Source organism: Grus americana, chromosome 3 (genome assembly GCF_028858705.1).
Source record: "Grus americana isolate bGruAme1 chromosome 3, bGruAme1.mat, whole genome shotgun sequence".
Classification (NCBI taxonomy): domain Eukaryota; kingdom Metazoa; phylum Chordata; class Aves; order Gruiformes; family Gruidae; genus Grus; species Grus americana.
In genome coordinates, this window is record NC_072854.1 from 13,899,074 (window position 1) to 13,917,253 (window position 18,180).

Consider the following 18,180-nt stretch of genomic DNA (forward strand, 5'->3'; position numbering starts at 1 on the left):
AGGAGCCGCTGAGACAGTGAGGGCTCCCCTGAGGCAGTGAGGGCTCCTCGGCCCGGCTCCCTTGCCCTCAGCTTCGAGCTCCTCCCGGAGCAGACGCCCCTTCAGGCCTCCACCCTCGGGCAGTGAAGACAAGGACCTCTGGCCCCGCGGTGAGCCGAGGAACGGGGCGCGGCGCCAGGTGGGCCCGGCTGGCGGCAGCGCTGAAGAAGTTAAGGCCGGCCGCTCCGCGGCGCTGCCGGGCGCTACTGGTTTGGTCTCTGCCGGGCACCGTCGTCGCTTCTGCGGCGGTGGGTGGGCCGGTGGGACGAGCATGGCCGCCGCCGGCGGGGAGCGCGGCGGAGCTGCGCCGAGAGAGGAGGGGATGGCCGGTGCCGGCGAGGAGGAGGACGGGGAGGAGAATATCCTGTACGACCTGCTGGTTAACACCGAGTGGCCTCCGGAGACGGAGGTGCAGGTGCGTGTCGCCGCGGCATGGCCGGGGTGCGGGGGAGGGGATTGGCCACGTAGGCGCGGGTGGGGATGCGCCCCGCTGCCCCGGGGATGGGCGGCCCTGAGGGCCGTGGGGACGGGCCGTTGCCTCCAGGGAGGCTCGCCGGGCTGCCCGCCCTGTTTCTGACGGGCAGGAGAGCGGGGAGAGCTGCAGGGGCAAGCACAAAAGGTGTCTCTGCGGTCATCCTGCCCCTGCCATGGTCCCGTGTCACTTAACTCCCCTGTTGTCACTCCCGTTTTGCCGCCTGGGATGCCTTCAAGTCTTTCTGGCTCTTTACCTGTGAAGAATGTATGCCAGGCTTTACTGTTGAGCGGGCACGAGGGAAGCTGTGGTGAATTTCAGGTCTCATCTCCAGAAACAGCTGTAGGAGAGCGGTGGAAGCTGTCCCGGTGAAAAGCAGGCCTTCACCGAGCTTACCCGGCATGAGGCAAACCAGCTCCCTCTCCAGACTTGTGTATCAGAATGGTTGCATCTGCGTTTTCAGGAGCGGGTGAAAAGGGACAACTGTGTCACTTTGTGTCTGCAAGGCATACAGATAGATGTCAAAGTTTGAAAGATGGGAAAACATTGTACTTGTATGACAAATTTTTGCTTGCAAAAATTTTTGTTCTTCTCCGTGGGTCAGTGGGAAAGCTGAGATGCTCTTTCATCTTTGCTTTTTCATCTTTTCCTCTGCAATGTGCTGAGCTAGCTGCAATGTGCTTCTATTTATTTCTTAGATTAGGCTTTTAAGTCCACTGCAATTGTTAATGCATTTCATAAGAATTAGTTTATGGAAGTACTTGAACAAGGTTGTATGCCTAACAGAGGAAATGTAAAACTACCCCAAGTGGAAGAATGTACTTAGTAATAATTGCTAAAGCCATTCTCATAAAAATTTTTTTTTTTTTTTGCCAGAAAGACACTTTTATTTGTTTCTCTTGATCTGTAAATCCTCAGTTGCAGCAACAAGTGTGAGTGTTTGGAAAATATGATTGCAGTGTTACCAATTGATAACTTTATGAATTGCTCATATAGATGAGTAGACAGTTGCACCCATTTTTGTTTAACTATGTTTTGAGAGATGGTAAATAGTGTTTGTTTCTAGTAACATAGGAAGGAGATTTACATGCCTGCAAACCATGAGGAGGAGTTAGGTGTGGTGGCACATGAGACTCTGGTTCTGTGGGTGGTCACCCCAGTACTCATGTAGGTACCAAGGCTGAGTGAGGTGTGAGACCTCCCTTTAGTGGTAGTGTGCGGGTATGCCAATTTAAAGCAATTGTGGAACCACAGTCTGAGGGGCCTTATCCTCCCCGATCGTCAAAATTTCTAAGCATCCTAGAATTCTGCTTGTCAACGTCAGCAAATGGTACAAGCTATATTAAACTTGGTATTTCTTGCCTGTATACTTTATTTTCAAGATAATTCCCATTTTGAATGGCAGAAATAGGAAGGCTTGAAAATATTACTGTATGTAGTTTGTTTGGAATTACATTCTTTTTGAAGACTGTCAGTAGCCAAGGATACTTCTGATATTCTTTTTACAGTTTTAGTGGGAAATTGATTTTACACTGACATACACAGGGAAACAAATTGTTTGTCAGCATGGTTCAGTTTTTGCCTTAAGTTACCATACCAGTGATATTATTTAAGTGATTGTGACTTTTCCTTTGGAACCTCTGTCTTTTTTAATTCTAGTTTATTCACACTTTTCAGAAAAAGTTTCAAAACACTCCCTGCCTTACTTCTTGTAGAACTAATGGTTTGGAATGAGTGAGGTGAGGGACAGCAGAAAGGGAAAGGAAGTTGAATGCTGCACTGGGAAATCAAATTAAATATCTTCCTATGCAGTCATCTATGATACAAACAAGGCCTTGAAGCAAACTTTTCACAGGTATCTGTTAACTTTGCTTTATTTATCTCATTTGGCATGATTCCCTTTTCATTGTAGAGGGCTGGGCACTTACAACTGCAATTATGACTGTTGGAAGATGAATCCTGTGATGAACACACAAAGTGCTGTTAAATTGAAGACACTGATAAAACTGGCATAGATTTCTTAAGCTGGAACCCCGAATTAGCTTTAATTTTGGTTCTTGTTAGTATTCTCATTCACTTGTATTGAATTTTCCAATAATAATTTTTTTTTGGGGGGTGTATGTGTGGAAATAACAGATGTTTGTAAAGGACACATGCAAGGAATTGACAATGCCAGAGAACAGAGTGGTGTGGAAATTGAGGAGTCTGTATTCAGTGTAGTGATGTGATTGTATATATTGCACTGTTTGGGAACCCCAGAGTATATAACAAGAAGAAAAGGAAATACCGAGTAGCTGATCAGTGAAAATAGTGCATGAGGCAGTGGTTGTGGAGGAGGTTGCAGGACAGGACTCATGGAATCATTAGTGGCAATACAGGTAGACCGAACTTCTCCTTTTTTCCAGTAAGCACGTGCTGTCTATCTTCTGAAATGTATCAAATGCATCACTTGATTTTGTGAGGGTTTTTTTTTTTTTCATTGCCATCTAATGTTTTGAGATTTCCCCAACATCCACCCCTCCCTGCGCCCCCCAACTGTAAGCTTGCTGGGTGTGCAACAAAATCCAAAACTAAGTGGGTGTCTTGTCAATGAGGAAGTTACTTAGGTTTTATTTCTGGAATGTTCCAGTGAAGGAGGACCCGTTTTCCCAAATGGGAATGAATTAAAAAAAAAAGCAGATCTGATAGCCATTGCTGTTGCTGAGATGATAAGAATATGTTCTTATAAAAAGTAAAACTCAGGTCTTCAGTGTATAGTAATAAATCAGCTTTGTGAAGGGTTTAAGATATGTGGAATAGGAGCCTGTAGTTTAGGCTCAGGAGTGGATACTAAGAATATTCAAAAAAATTCTGAAGAGAGATAAACAATTTTTGGAAATGTTTTTATTGGGAACTTAATCCAAAAACTTTAACAGGCTCTGCTTTTAACTTCCCGAGGAAGTTGTAGCTCTCCCTGAGGTGCTGTGTTAGCTGTAAGAAGTAATCTATGCTCTCACTCATTTTACTGTAATGCCTTGTTATGTTCTGATTGATCAACCTGAATTTGTAATGTTATCTATTAGTATAGCTGTGTTGGCTTCTTACATGCAGTGAGAAGATAGCCTGATTATTCAAAAGACTGTTTCCAGATTGCAGTCTTTGCATAGCAAACTGCTAATCTTTACTTCAACAACTTAAATTAAGGAGCCCAGATCGTGGTGTTGTTTTTTTTTTTTTTTTTAACATTAGAATACTCTGGAATTTTGATACTTGTGTATGTTTCAGTGTTTGCTCTATAACTTGGAGTGAGAGGTTTGAATATTTTAGTTAACAAGTAATGATCTGCTCTATGTATTCTATATTGAAGGGAAGAGGAAATTCATTACTTACTGTAATGCTCAGTGTGTGGTGCTCTAATATTTTCACTAGAAAAGTGTAAGCATGACTATTTTGAAGATTTGTGTGTGATGCCTTCCTTATTAGTTATCTATCTTGTCTTCTCAGTTTAACCCCTTTTTCCTACTTCCTTTTTGGCAAATTAGCAACTAATTTTACCTCTTCTTATAGCTAAGCGTATACATCCTATATTGTTTTGAATTTCTTTTTTTCTGGAGAGTGATTTCATTTATATAGTGAGTGTAGTGTTTCCCCCCTCCTTAAATAGAGCAGGACTCCTGGAAAGGCTATGTGAGCAGAGGTGGTGAGCTGAATGGCTGTGTTTATCTCATACAAATTGACATAAAAAGAGTTTTACTTCAAAAGTTCTTTGTTTTTCTTAGTATTTCTGAAACTTTCATGAGCAGTCTTTATGTAACTTAGCAGTTATCTATTAGCATAATATACTGAACACCAATTTCTGTGACTTCTGGGCATTACAGTTCAATCTGGCATTCATTTGGCATAGAAAGAATGATTTATAATACGTTACAGGAGAACATAGAAGCCAATGTCTTTTGTTACTACCCAAAGATCAAGGCAAAGCTGAATCAATAGACAATCTGTAGTATGTTTTGTTTATTACAGCTTGGCACTTAAAATATTTGGCTTTATAGCCTGTTTTAGCTTATGCTGTTAAATTACTCACTATATGAAGTCACAAGTAATAGAAAATACATAAGGAACTTGTCGGCTAGAAGGCAACTTAAATTTAATCAGTGAATATATGTGAGAATGTTAAATTTAAGTTAAAATGTATAGCATAGTGTTTGACCATTATTGTTGTAATTGCAGCCAAGAGGCAACAGAAAACATGGTGCATCATTTATCATCACTAGAGCAATTACAGGTAAATACGACTTGTTCTTATGTTCATGACTCATAAGAGTGATGCGTGGATTGCTTGTAAAATTTACAATTTCTGCTCTTTGGGGTGGCTAGTGTAATAGAAATAGAATACAGGATGTGTTTTCAGGCAGATGTTTTCTGATTATCAATATCACTGTGTTATTTTTATGTCTTTTTTATGAGCTTTCTTGCCTCTACTAGCTTATTGGGACAAACTAATAAACCATACATCTAAGAAGTTTAGAAGCTCTGTTGTATTTTGCAAAATGTTGTTGAGTTGTTTCTTTTTCCTGTAGCAGCTCTTGCATTGGGCTGTTTGCTAGTTAGTTCTACAAGGAAGCTTTACATTATAGTCATATTACATTGCCGTTCAGCACTTGGTTTATGCAGTAATTGAATTGCATTTTCATCCAGTAGGAATTTCTCTTGGAATTTCCAGAGAAGTGTAGTGATTTTTTTGATCTGCCATTTGCATTTTCTCTAATGCAAGAATTCATTGGCCAAGGATAGAGAGTTTTTCCTTTAATACCTTTTTCCTTTGTGAGAATTTCTGAGATTCTGTGTGCAGTAAGCCAGAGAATGTTTTAAAACTACAGGAGACACAATTCTTGCTTCTTTTTCTGTTGCAGGTCCTGCATTGTTTTTGCTTCGGTACATCTGGTACAGGTAGGTTTGATGAATATATTGCTTAATCTTTTCATTTGGTAATATTTTTATAGCTTTTTGATTTGATGGAAAGTTATTTATTAAAAATTGAACACTTGTTTAGAATATGTCCAAACAATGCTTAGAATATTCTTTTTTCATAAGTTTAAGTTGTAACCACTTGAGTTGCAGCTAAAACCTATCTAGAAAAGAGCTGGTATATACTAGTTTGACTTTTCCCTTTTATCAGAAGCCTAAGTAAACTTGCAGTTGGAACATCATCTTTCTCAAAACATGTATTTGTTCTCCCCACTCCCAAATGAGATATTGCAAGTGAAGCTGGTTTTTCAATAAGCCTCAATGACATGTATGATGGCATGTCAGGATTTACTTTCTTTGGAGTAATAATTTGCTGCTTTTTTTTTTTTTTTTGACAATTTAAACAGTCATACCAAAGCTTAATAACTACTTGAGCAACACTCATGCCACTTACAAATTTAACTTCTGATTCAAAAGGCACTTGAATGGTCCCAGATACATATAAGGCTAAATACAGCATTCCTGGAGAATTTCAGCTCTATGGTTATACTACTCTGTTGATGCCCTTGACAGGTTTGAAGATACCAGTTCTCTCTTTTTAGGGGTATTCTGTTGTTTTTGATATATATGGAAAGAGACATTAATGTGACTCCCTGTGAAACCATACTATACTTGAATTCAGCAGGCAATGCTCTCTTCCCTGTTGCTGGTGTTCTACTTTATTTTGCCTCCTGTGGTTTTTGTTTGGTTTTTTTTTTGTTTGTTTGTTTGTTTTAAGTCATGTCTGTGGGCTCCATGCCATCGTGTAAGTCTGGTTGTAAAGATTCAGTTGCAGACAGAATTAACTTACTCCCCTGCCCCAGTAGTCATATTTAAAGTCTGATATCTAGCTTTTGTAATTGATTCTAGTTGCTATTTCAAAGTATTTATTAAAAGTGATTGGGAGGGAGCTCAGGAGGCCTCTAGTTTAAAGTCCTGCTAAAAGCAGGGAGAATATTCAATTTGGACTAGGTTCTTCAGGGCTCTCTTCAGCTGAGCCTTAAAAACCTTCAAGGATGGAGATCCCAAAGCCTCTCTGAGCAGCCTGTTCCAGTGCCTGACTGTCTTCATGGTGAAGAATTCTTTTCCTTACGTCAGCTTGGAACCTTCTCTATTTTAGATTGATCAGTTTCTTGTGCTCCTGCCATGCACCTCAGTGGCTTCTGTCTTCCTGGTAACAGCCTAGGTGTCAGAGAGCTGCTGTTTGGTCACCCTAAAGCCTTGCCTCCTTGCATGGCAAGCACTCCAGTTCCCTGACCGTGTTGGTGGCCTTCCAGTTTGTTGGTGTTCTTTTTGTAGTGGGGGGGCTCAAAACTGGCTGCTGACCAGATTATAAAGAGTGATGAGTAAATAATCAGTTTCCTTAATATGTAGATATTATCCTATTAAAACAAACAACAATGTTGTTAGCCTTCATGATTGGTAGTGTGCGGTGTTGATTCATGTTTAGTTGCTAAAACCTCCCAGGTGATTGATGGTTGCCTTAAAGCTAAGTTGTCTGGTATATGTATCTTGGGTACTGCTTTTGTTAGGTGTAGATTTAGCCTAATGTTTTTGTTATTTCAGCCCTGCAAAGTTTTCTCTGCCCACTGGACTGGTTCGTCTAGTTAATAAGCAGATCAACTGGCACCTAGTACTTGCAAGGTAACCACCTTACATGCTTTCCCTTCTTTGGCAGTAGTGAATGTATTAATGCTTCCTCTCTTTTCCCCGCCATCCCCGTTGGTAACAATGGTGAGTTAATATTATGCTAAAGTCACGTTATTCTTTTTGATCAAGAAAAATACCGGAGGCTTTCATAGGTAGCCTTGGGAAAGAAAGGTCAGTCTGCTACCTAAGGGCTTCCACGCTGCTTCCTTTGATTTAATGCATCTCTCACTCAGGTCTGAATGTCCTTCTAGCTTTTGAGGCAAAGTGCCTTGCAGTGCAATCTTTCTGTTGGGATTGTATTCAGGACTTGAGTTTGATCAGTTAAAGACCTATAACTTGGGAGGATATGTAATATAAATTGCTTATTTTAAAATTAGTGGAAAGTGAATGCATACTATCAAGACTTGTCTGCTATTGTATGTATAGAGAAGTGAGAGTTCCAAGGCCAGAACCAGATGTTCTGCAGTAATTTTAGCAGCATCAGTGAGATCACTGCCTTTAAACATAAGCATAAATATGTACAGAAAAATAGTTCAGTGACATGAAAGTAGTATGGAATGTTTTAGTTTGTTGTGTATTATCACTGAATATGATCAGTGGTTCAGCAAGAGCTGATTCTTTGAGGAAGCGATGATCTCTTCTGATGCACACCATGTCAGTTCCAATGTTGTATGTTAGGAACAAAGACAGGAGACCTGCTCCCAGGGAGATGATGTAACTCAATAAAGTATGATAGTTGTTTATTGCAGATAAAGCCATACATAGTTTTAGATATTGCTATTATAAAATTATCCATAAGCACCATCTGATTCTGACCATCCCTGCAGCAAGATTTTAGACGTTTTTTCTGTTTTCTTAGTGCTACTAGAAGAGAGTGACAGACACATTTCAGTGGCACGAACGGCCACTATTATAGCACTGATTTTTTTTGGTAGTATAAAAATTGGTATTTCCCAATTTGTTTTGATTTATGAAAGACAAAATTTATATCTAACCTTGCAGAAAAGCACCTAGAGCCTTGATGCACATTCCGTAAAGACTGAACTTTAAATGAAATTTGACATCTCTATTTTTTTCTTTCAGCAATGGTAAATTGTTGGCAGTTGTTCAAGACCAATGTGTAGAAATCAGGTAACTTAGTATTGTCTATTGCTTCATGACCACAGTTGTGGAGTTCTGAGAAAGTATTTCCAGTCACTTACTAACCATGCTTTTAAAGTTGTTTTTTTTTTTTTTAAGAATGTTATATACATTCTGAAAGTAATCTATGGAATAATCCTAAAATATATTATCACTTAGAAAGCAGAAGCCTTCTATTTCTTCTTAGTTCTTTGGTATTCCCCATTTGAAAACACACAACACCACCATTCCCCATCAAAGCCTCCCCCCCACCATTATAAATGTTATAGATAAATTTATGTAAGGATCTATCTGTATCTCTTTTTTTCTTCTTTTCTTTTTTTTTCCCAAGATATGAAAGAAAAAGAATCAAGATGCTTCAAAATACTGAACCCAAATCATGGTCTTTCTAACCTTTGCCTTTCCATGTCCCTTTAAAGTCATCACAAAAGAATAGATGTTCCCTCCTAATAAATGGTTTGAGGCGCTAGTATTCTGCTTCTCTGTAGAGTAGCTGGCATGTGCAATACTTCACCTTATTTTACAAGTAATGTGGATTGCCGTAAAGACTGATGCGTTCCCTTTTTCTTCTACTCTCTCACAACAAGCTCTCCTTTGCCAGTTCAAGAACACATTTAGCTGTAGAACGAATCTTGATTGAGTGTGTTTACTTGCTTCACAAAAATCCATTTGCCAGAAGGTCAGACCTTCTATTTATATGTAAAAGAAGCAAGTGTATGAAAATTGTTCAATCAGAAGTGGAGTGAACACCATAAATGTCAGCTTATAGACTATAAAATAAATCTTGTGTTTCAACTGTATTAGTGTAACTATATTCCTGCATTGTTTCTAAAATTGTAACCTAGAGAATACTGTTTTTTTTCCTAAAGTTACATGCTGAAGTTCGGAAATGCTGATATCCTATTTTGAACAGCATTACTACTAAATGAGGGATATTAGTATTTGTGTGTCAGGAGGAGGGGTTCTAAAATACTGTTCTTAGTTACTGTAGCTGCCTAAGAGCGAAGGCTACTATCTACCTTTTTCAACAAGTAGTTAAATACATTCAAGCACTTAAGAGTATTTTTATAGCGTTCTGTTTATTTTGGAAAATTGAATAGTGGGGTTTTTTTCTTATTTAAATCCATATGAGACTTTTTTCTGCAGGTCTGCAAAAGATGACTTTGGATCCATCATTGGAAAATGTCAAGGTATACAATATGGAAACCTTTACATAGTTACTTAGTGTCATCGTTGTTTATTACTCATGCATTACTAAATGGTGGTGTTGGTTTACTTTAAAGATAATATTGTAAGTTCTTAAATGCATTGGGAAGAATTTCTTAATTTTGCTTTGTGAATAGTTCCATTTCCCTCCCCCCGCCCCCTTCTTGATGATTAACATATAAAACCTGAATCTGAAATGAAATGATAGTTATAATTAATGGGTTTAGGAGACATAGTGGGTGTTGGAGGTGGTGAGGGTTTTTTTTTCTTCTCTGAAATACGCTGGTAACGATCATAGGCACCCTGCATTTTTTGATGCAGTTGACTTTCTGTTTTAAGGGATTATATTTATATTTCACTTCTTAATAACTTTCTTCCTTTTGCATAGTGCCAAAGGATCCTAACCCTCAGTGGAGGCGAGTGGCATGGAGTCATGATTGCACGTTACTTGCTTATGCTGAAAGCACTGGAACAGTGAGAGTGTTTGACCTAATGGGCAGTGAGCTTTTGGTCATTTCACCGGTAAGTGCTCCCTGAGGTTACATATGAATATAGTAGAACTTTTTTGTGAGGATAAAAGGTAATTTCCACTCTTTGGCTTTTGTTTAATCATGGCTTACTTTGCTGTAAAGACTTACAGTATCAATACCATGCACAAATGTACCATGAATTGTTTATCATATGATGGATGTATTATAGTTAAACTTAAGTCATGTAGCACTTGCAAAGCATATCCTTTGTGCTGTTGTATCTAGTCAGAATCCTCATCTTTCTTTTCTTTTTCTTAGAATTGTGGTAAATGTGCAGGTACATCAGATTGTGAAAGTATAGAATCACCTACTTAGTTTGTGTGCAAATAATTAAAATTTGTAGCAGTAGATTACAAATCTGCAGTTTATATGAGGAGTCACTTATAAATCAAGAAATATTGCTGATAGAGCAATGTGAGCTTTTTTTTTTCTTGGTATGAGAATAGATAATTGCTGCTGACTTGCCTCGCACAATATATTTTATATATTGCATATTCAAAGGTTGTATTAAACTAATTTGGGGAGGTGGCTCAAGTGTATTTCCTTAGCGTATTGTCTTTGCAGACTTTATAGTAATAAGATTTCTTTAAAATTGAGATAAAAGGAGTGTATTTTGTTAGTAATACAAACTATGAAACTTTATTTTTTTTAATACAATACAGTAAATTTAGCTTCCTGTTTATTTCAGTAACCAAGACTTTTTTTTTTTTTTAAATCTACTTTCTCTCTCAATGTCCATCTGCATTTCTGGGTAAAGACAGCAAGCTTTCCAGGAGATCTGAGTTACGCTATTGCTGGACTGATCTTTCTAGAATACAAAGCAAGTGCCCAATGGTCAGCCGAACTGCTTGTCGTTAATTATCGTGGAGAATTGAGAAGTTATCTTGTAAGGTAAGCATGAATTTTGACTTGCTTTGAGAAGGACCTTCAAAGGAATTCTTTCAAGAAAATAAATCTGAATAATAGATGTATTTTTTTTCCCCATACTTAGTGTTGGAACAAATCAAAGCTTTCAAGAAAGTCATAGTTTCAGCTTTAGCAGCCATTACACCTGTGGAATAACTACTGTCATTTATCATCCTGGTCACAGGTAAGTGTTCTGTTTGCTACCTGCCAGTAACACGGAAATGATGAACAAAAGCAGCAAAATAAACGTTGTGTTGCATAAGGAAGGGGAAAAAAAAATCTGTTTTAATATTGGTATTTAGTGAATCAGTAATAACAAGTCATATATCATTGCACCTATGAAAGAAACCCTAGCTGGTGATCTCACTTTACTAATTGAATAATGACAATCAAGTTGTGTCCTTTACTGTTAGAGTACCTTGCATAAGCAACATTTTTTAGAATGTCAGAAAAAGTTTCAAAAGACATTTCTGAATGTAATGGGAGGTAAGGGCTGATGCGTAGTTTGTTGGGGGATTTTTTTGGTTGTTGGGTTTTTTTGTTGGGTTTTTTTTTTTTATTTATTGCTGGAATCATTGGCCAGCCAATTTTCCCTAGTGTTCTGACTGAAACTGCCAAAACTGCCAGGCTTTTGGTATTTGGAGTTGTCTTGTGATGCGTTTTCTCTATTAGTAAGGTGTTGGGTACAGATACCAGACTTGAGAGGTGGGCTAATTGACTGCCTGCTCTTGAACCAGAGCTAGCTGGAATAGCCAATTACGTTAAAAATGCGTCTAGCTTTTCAATATCTCCTTGTTATATAGCAAGATAAACTCAGCAACTTATTTTTCTGTTTCCCTTCAGTTGTAGAAACTGAACTTCCTTCTAGATAATTTTCTTCTATTAGATCTACTAGGATTGAATTTGTCAGCACGACATATTATATCACTGTATTGTTTTAAACGGAAATTAGGCTTGGCTGTAAAACACCAGAAGAAAGTCACTGTTTAAAAACTTGTTCTCATTCTTCAGTGTTAAGTGAGCTGTCCTACCTATCTTCAAGAAAAAATGGTTATTAATGAGAAGTAATGTTCTTCTAGCTTATTACTTTGAAAGATTAATTTTGAGTATGATTTCTTCTTTCTACCTAGTTCATATCTAGTAATTCCACATAATTAATACTCAGTGTACTAAATTTAGAGTTTTGAGGTAGTAGCTGTGGGTTATGGAGCTTTGGTAGCACTATCTGACCAGACAGCAGAACCTGCTTGTTCTTTCCTTTGATCAGACTAGGGTTAATGGTTCTTGTCACTTGTTTCTAAAGTTATCTTTTCTGCTCCTAATATTAGGAAGTAGATTCATTATAACAGCGCATGTTGCAAAGAACATTGGTTAATATTCAAAGTATGGTCAAATAATTATTCTGACAATTATAATAGATGGATGTGCTTGTTTTTCATTTTTCGTGCATTTCTGAGCAAATGATGTCAGAACTGTTAAACTGTTGTAATGGATGAACCCATTAACAAGAAAATATGTAGACAATTAGTTGGCATAGTTCTCATCCCGATAGTATGGACATTGCTTTCTGTATGCTAATGGCAACTTATTGCCATAGAGGTTTAAAAGAGAAGGGGAGAGGGAAAGACAAAAATTTCAAGGTTTTTTTTCCTTCTTTTCTCCCACCTCCAAGAGAAGTAATAGCTTTGATTTTCCTACTATTCTTAAAAGATCTTAGGTTAACATTTTAAAAACTTGATATTAGTGTGAAGTAAAAGAGCAGGAGACCATGCTAGTTTTGTGCTTAGAACAATTTATTTAGAATATTAGTAATTAAAGATTTTTTTTTTTTTTTAATGGGAGCTTATGGCTGGCACTTTTTTTGTTGTTGTCTGTGTTACATATTTTCTAGGGAGAGAAATATCCTTTCCTCACATGAAAAGATGTGGTTATATCTGCTGCTGAAATAATAAGTTTGTGTAAAGTGTATGGCATACACTTTCAGGAATTCCTTGTTTTTACTACGAAATATTATGACTCATTCCATGAAAATAAAAACAGTCAAATGGAGCACCCTGTGATCATAGTACTTTCTGCTACGTGCAGCCAGTTGACTTGCTTAGTAAAGCTGTGTTGTGGTTTAACCCCAGCCGGCAGCTAAGCACCACACAGCTGCTTGCTCACTTCTCCTCCAGCAGGATGGTGGAGAGAATCAGAAGAGGTAAAAGTGAGAAAATTTGTGGGTTGAGATAAAGACAGTTTAATAGGTAAAGCAAAACAAGGAATTCATTCACCACTGCCCATTGGCAGGCAGGTCTTCAGCCATCTCCAGGAAAGCAGAGCCCTGTCACGTGTAACGGTGACTTGGAAAGACAAACGCCACCACTGAGAACGTCCCCCCCTTCCTCCTTCTTCCCCCAGCTTTATATGCTGAGCACGACGTCATATGGTATGGCATATCCCTTTGGTCAGTTGGGGTCAGCTGTGCCAGCTGTGTCCCCTCCCAACTCCTTGTGCACCCCCAGCCTACTCGCTGGTGGGGTGGTGTGAGGAGCAGCAAAGGCCTTGGCTCTGTGTAAGCACTGCTCAGCAGTAACAAAAACATCCCTGTGTTATCAGCACTGTTCTCAGCACAAATCCAAAACATAGCCTCATACTATCTACTATGAAAAAAAAATTAACTCTATCTCAGCCAAAACCAGCACAAGTTGAAAAATTGATACTTGAAAGAATGCACAGTTGGATGGAATGGATGGAAAGCAAAAAAAGCAGTGTTTTGCCCTTCGTATAGGCAAGTCTTTTTCTGTTTTGAATTTACTCTGTGGTAGAAAGCATCTACATTTGACATTAGAGAACTCTAAATTCATGAGCAGAGTCTCTTGCTGAAATTGTGTTGTTATCCAAAAAAACCCCAAGAGCTGAAGGGAGGCAGTTTTCTTAAATTGTGCATTAAAGAAAATTGTAGATACATATGAACACTTCAAAGTTTTCATTTCCAGTAATGTGAACTTTGATCACTTAGCACGAAGTGACAGTTGTACTCCTGTTTTCTTGCATTTCATTTAATTTCAGATGATGAAATTATACTGGTCTATCTCCACTGCTTGTAAGCCTTGACTTACTGCACTCTATATTGCTATGTATTTGCTCATTACCTATTACAGTGCAATAAAATAGCACTCAATAATTTAATGTGCTTAATTTTTTAAACTAGATGTAGGATAATTGCAAAGAGAGTATTTCAGTAGTGAATGTATCTGAATCTGTAGGAAAACTTGAAACAATAGCTTTGGGAAAAAGTCTAATAATGAGTTTCACTGCTTTTGGAAAGTGTTATATACCTTAATTTAGATGCCTATTGTTGGTCTTCTCATGTGATCCAGCTTTCATCTATGATGAAATTTATGGTGCACTTTAGTTGACAAAACTTATGTCTGCTTCAGTGTGAGCTCTCTGTAAGCTCTAATGGAAGGTTGAACACCTTGCCTATTTTGAGTATCTTACTCTGTAGCTGAATGTTGTGCTTCAAGCTTATCTGCAGTTGCTACAGAAAATGTTTGCTATTAGAGCCTAAAATGTGTGATGGCTATAGAAGGTGAAGGGTTTTAGATTCATCTGGAATTTGCTTGTTGTACTAAAATTGAGTGGGGAATTGTGTAGAAGTCTCAATGGAACTTGCTATTCTTGAAACTGGTATTGTAGTAGTAATCTTCAGCCCAACTTTGTAGTAACCTTTGACATAGAGTACAGTTGAGGTACTGCAGGGGCAGCCATTTTTTTTGAGACTGAAGGAACCTCTGGAGATCATCTAACCCGTTCCACTTCACAGCAGGGTCAACTAGAGCAGGTTGCTTGGACCTGTGTCCCTGCAGTCCAAGACCTGCACATCTGTATCCTCCCTTCGTAGCGTGGTCTGTGTCAAGGCCTCTGACCTGCTGGGGTAGCTGCTCCAGTGGGTGCTGGGGACTGAGCCTGGTGGCACATTACCACAGGTGCTGAGAACACATACACAGAGAGTTTCTGGCCCCATTTTCTGCAAACTGCTGCACAAAATGCTACATCCATTGGCTGCACTCTTGGCCTGGCACTTACATAGGTCTCTTTCTAGGACTTGTTGAGAGGGTTTCTGACCCTTGCTAATCAGGAGTCAGCTGGAACAAAAGCTCAAAGCACCCTTTGGTCAGGAACAGCCGGCAGACCTTGTTAAAAGCTTCTAGAGCTTGCTGGCTAGCTCTTCCTGGCAATGGCAGGCATTGTGAAGTTCCTCAAAGACTTCCCAGGAGTCCTCTGCTGATCACAGAAGTATGTAGAAGATAAAGAGGATCTAGAAATGGAGACCAGAAGCTGCTGCACAAACTGGAGCATTCTAGCTGTGCTCTGTGTAGAAAACGTATGCAAGAATAAAAATTATGCAAGATTTTAACATTTTAAGTACGAAAGGGTGTTGCATTGATCTTGATGTCCATAACAGTGTGATAGACAAACCTTTCGCTTCTAGGGAGTTACTATTAAGTGTCATATATTAAGTTAATGTTGCTTTGTGGCCCTTCTGGTGTGGCATAAAACTACAGCTGATATGGTGTGATATAAGAATCCAAGTATTTGACCAGGAAAAGTAGTTTTTCACGTTACTGGGACAAAAAAAAGTTGTTGGCATGGTATCTTCTTCCGATTGAGACTAGCTTAAAAAAAAAAAGTAAACAGGAGCAAAACCTCTCCTGTTGCTGTTCCCAGTCTACCTGTCAACTTGCTGTTTTGGAGTCATCTCCTGTCTAGTCTTGAAAAAATAATTGGTAAACAAGGCCAGATCTTTGCTGAGGCTCTCAGGAGTACTTTTCGCTTTCTTTTGATGCCAGTTGTGTTATTCATCTTAATAGTTTCTGTCCCTGCTGTTGCATTTTGCTCTCTGAAAAGCTTTTTAAAATTTTAAGTACGTGCTGCCATGATGAATTTCTCTGCAGTCCTGGGAGAATGCTTTTTGTCTTGAGATTGTGTGTTTCGTGTGTGTCTAAACTGATATGACATCGTCATTCCAGCTGTCATTGAGTTTCATTTATCCTAAAAGATATTTCAGAATTATAAATATGTTGCACTGTATGTGACAGTTTTTCTGAAATTTCTTTGGAAAGATTTATCTTGATGGAGTTTTTGAGAGCTAGTTCAGGCAGTTTTGGAGCTACTGCTGTCACGATTATTGACAATTCTTCTCTTGGTCTTTGTGCTACTATTTGTCTCTTAGTCACCTCTGGCACATTGCGGTCAATTGTAATTGAGTTTTAGTCACTGCTGCTGTTGAAATTTTTAGTTCAGTGGTATGTTGCAATAGAAGTTGGAGCTTATGGAAGAATTTAGGTGCCTACGGATGGACAAGACAATAGATAAATTAATCTTCCAGAGGATTGTGCCCCCTGTCTTTTGGTTATTAGGATTTCACAGCTGTGTTGTAGTGATTTCATAAAGTTTTTGTGTACTGATTTTTAATTTTATTTTTTGTAAAGCTTTCCTCATGAAAGGCTGTGAAAAAAACCATGTGAAACTTGCTTTCTGTGCTAAAAAAAGTTACAAAATTGATCACTTTATGCAGAATGATCTATGTAACATTGATCTGGCCAACATCTGTCTGAGTTTTAAGATGTGATTTCGTGATACTAGACTCTGTGCTCAGATGTTTGGGTACCCAAACACGTTTATTCTTGGCTAGCTAAAGTGGACGTAAACTGCATAATATACAACAGGGTTAATCAAGTATTTTGCCATAAAACCTGTTGGTGCTGGAAACGACTTTCATGTGGTGTGCTATGGTGCTATGTCTCTGCTGAAAGTTAATTTTATTGTGTCGGGTTTTTCGTTTGTTTGTTTTTATTTTGGTGGAGGTATGTGCTGCAAGATATTTGAAAACTTACTACTTCTTTGTTTTTTACTGAAGTCCCTCAGAAGAACTACATAGTCCGCCTAAAAGATGGCTTTTGTATGAGTTGGGGGCAGCTCTTACATTCTTTGATCAGTGGCAGTGTGTCAAGCTTCTCCGATAGAATGATTGCAGGCAGAGGAAGATTGCAGAAGGGAAGTGTCAGGGAGAAGGGAGATGAAAAAAAATATACAGAAAGGAAACAAACATGGATTAATTATTAGTACAATTCTTAATTGTATGACATTTAATCTGTGAAGTTTTTCTCTTACCAAGTACAATTTTCCCCCTGGTAATCAGCAGAAAATTTGATATAAAAATCTTTTGTGTATTTCTGAGAACTGTGTTGTTTATTGGTACCCAATGTGTTATTGCTTTCCATATTTCTGAAGGATTGATGTTCTTCTCTCCAAGTCTTCCTGGGTTAAAGTAACTTTCTTCATCAAAGAATAACAAACCATTCAAGTAGTTTCTAGCATTTGTTTATGTCCCAAAGTTGAATGAAATTAGACTTGCTATGTTGTCCTGCTTGTTGCTTCTGATTTCCTCAGTTGCTTGAGTATGGAATTGCTTAAATATTCTGTTTTTCAATGTCTGCATTTCCGCTGTTGTGATTTTAAACCAACTCCTATAGTCTTTGAGAGTCCTGGTACTAGAGACGTCTTTGGATTGAGCTAGTGCTCAGTATGTCTTGCATAACAAAGTACTCTTACTAGTATTTGGGGTTTAAGTGGTGTCTTGGTACGTTCCTCTGAGTTCCTGTCCAAATATTTACTTGAGAATTGTCCAACCAACTGACCAGAATGAACAATCGGTATCAAACCCAAACAGTTGGTGTTGATTAGAAACTGTTAAAATATAGAGCAACTTGGGTTCATTTAAGATGTAAAGTTTGTTGCATGCAAAGCTTAATGCAGTCTTTTATTACTAGCTTGTTCAGAAAAGAGGTATGCACTGCAGGAGTTCTTTGGTATTTTAACACTGGGATTGCTGGGCTCGCTGAGCAACAGTCATATCCTCTGTTTAACAAGTAGTACTCATGATGGAGGTTCTTTTGCAATCTACATAATGCTGAAGTACAGTCCTCCCTTGCTGCTGTGTCTGTGTTGGAGTTCTCTCACTGATTGTCTAATACCATGCTTTACTAATTGGTGTCATCTTCATAACCCAATTGCTTTGCTAAGGATCTACTGGAAAGCTATAATAGGTGAATTTTGTGCCTGCTTTTTTTCCTATGTTATCGCTACGAAAAGCGCATGCTAATTACTCAAGAAGTATGTTTGCTTCCACATCTATTCAGGTCCCAGTTTTAAGGAGTCTGAAATACAATCTGCACTACTCGTGGTAGACTTCCTTGACTCTGA

At 38.5% G+C, this 18,180-nt stretch overlaps 1 protein-coding gene across 5 annotated transcripts in view; it reads left to right on the forward strand.

Moving 5' to 3' along the window:
- Window positions 1-281: 281 nt before the first annotated feature.
- Window positions 282-18,180, forward strand: part of NBAS (NBAS subunit of NRZ tethering complex) — a 183,475-nt gene continuing 165,576 nt past the window's right edge. For 4 of the 5 annotated variants that reach the window (XM_054821999.1, XM_054822001.1, XM_054822000.1 and 1 more), the window contains exons 1-9: window positions 304-454; window positions 4,721-4,775; window positions 5,404-5,440; window positions 7,064-7,141; window positions 8,231-8,278; window positions 9,434-9,477; window positions 9,882-10,015; window positions 10,781-10,914; window positions 11,015-11,113. In XM_054821999.1, the coding sequence (XP_054677974.1) occupies window positions 311-454; window positions 4,721-4,775; window positions 5,404-5,440; window positions 7,064-7,141; window positions 8,231-8,278; window positions 9,434-9,477; window positions 9,882-10,015; window positions 10,781-10,914; window positions 11,015-11,113 (773 nt within the window). In that variant the 5' untranslated portion in view covers window positions 304-310. Of the gene's footprint in view, window positions 455-4,720; window positions 4,776-5,403; window positions 5,441-7,063; window positions 7,142-8,230; window positions 8,279-9,433; window positions 9,478-9,881; window positions 10,016-10,780; window positions 10,915-11,014; window positions 11,114-18,180 lie in introns of all 5 variants that reach the window. The other variant, XM_054821998.1, reaches the window with a different exon arrangement.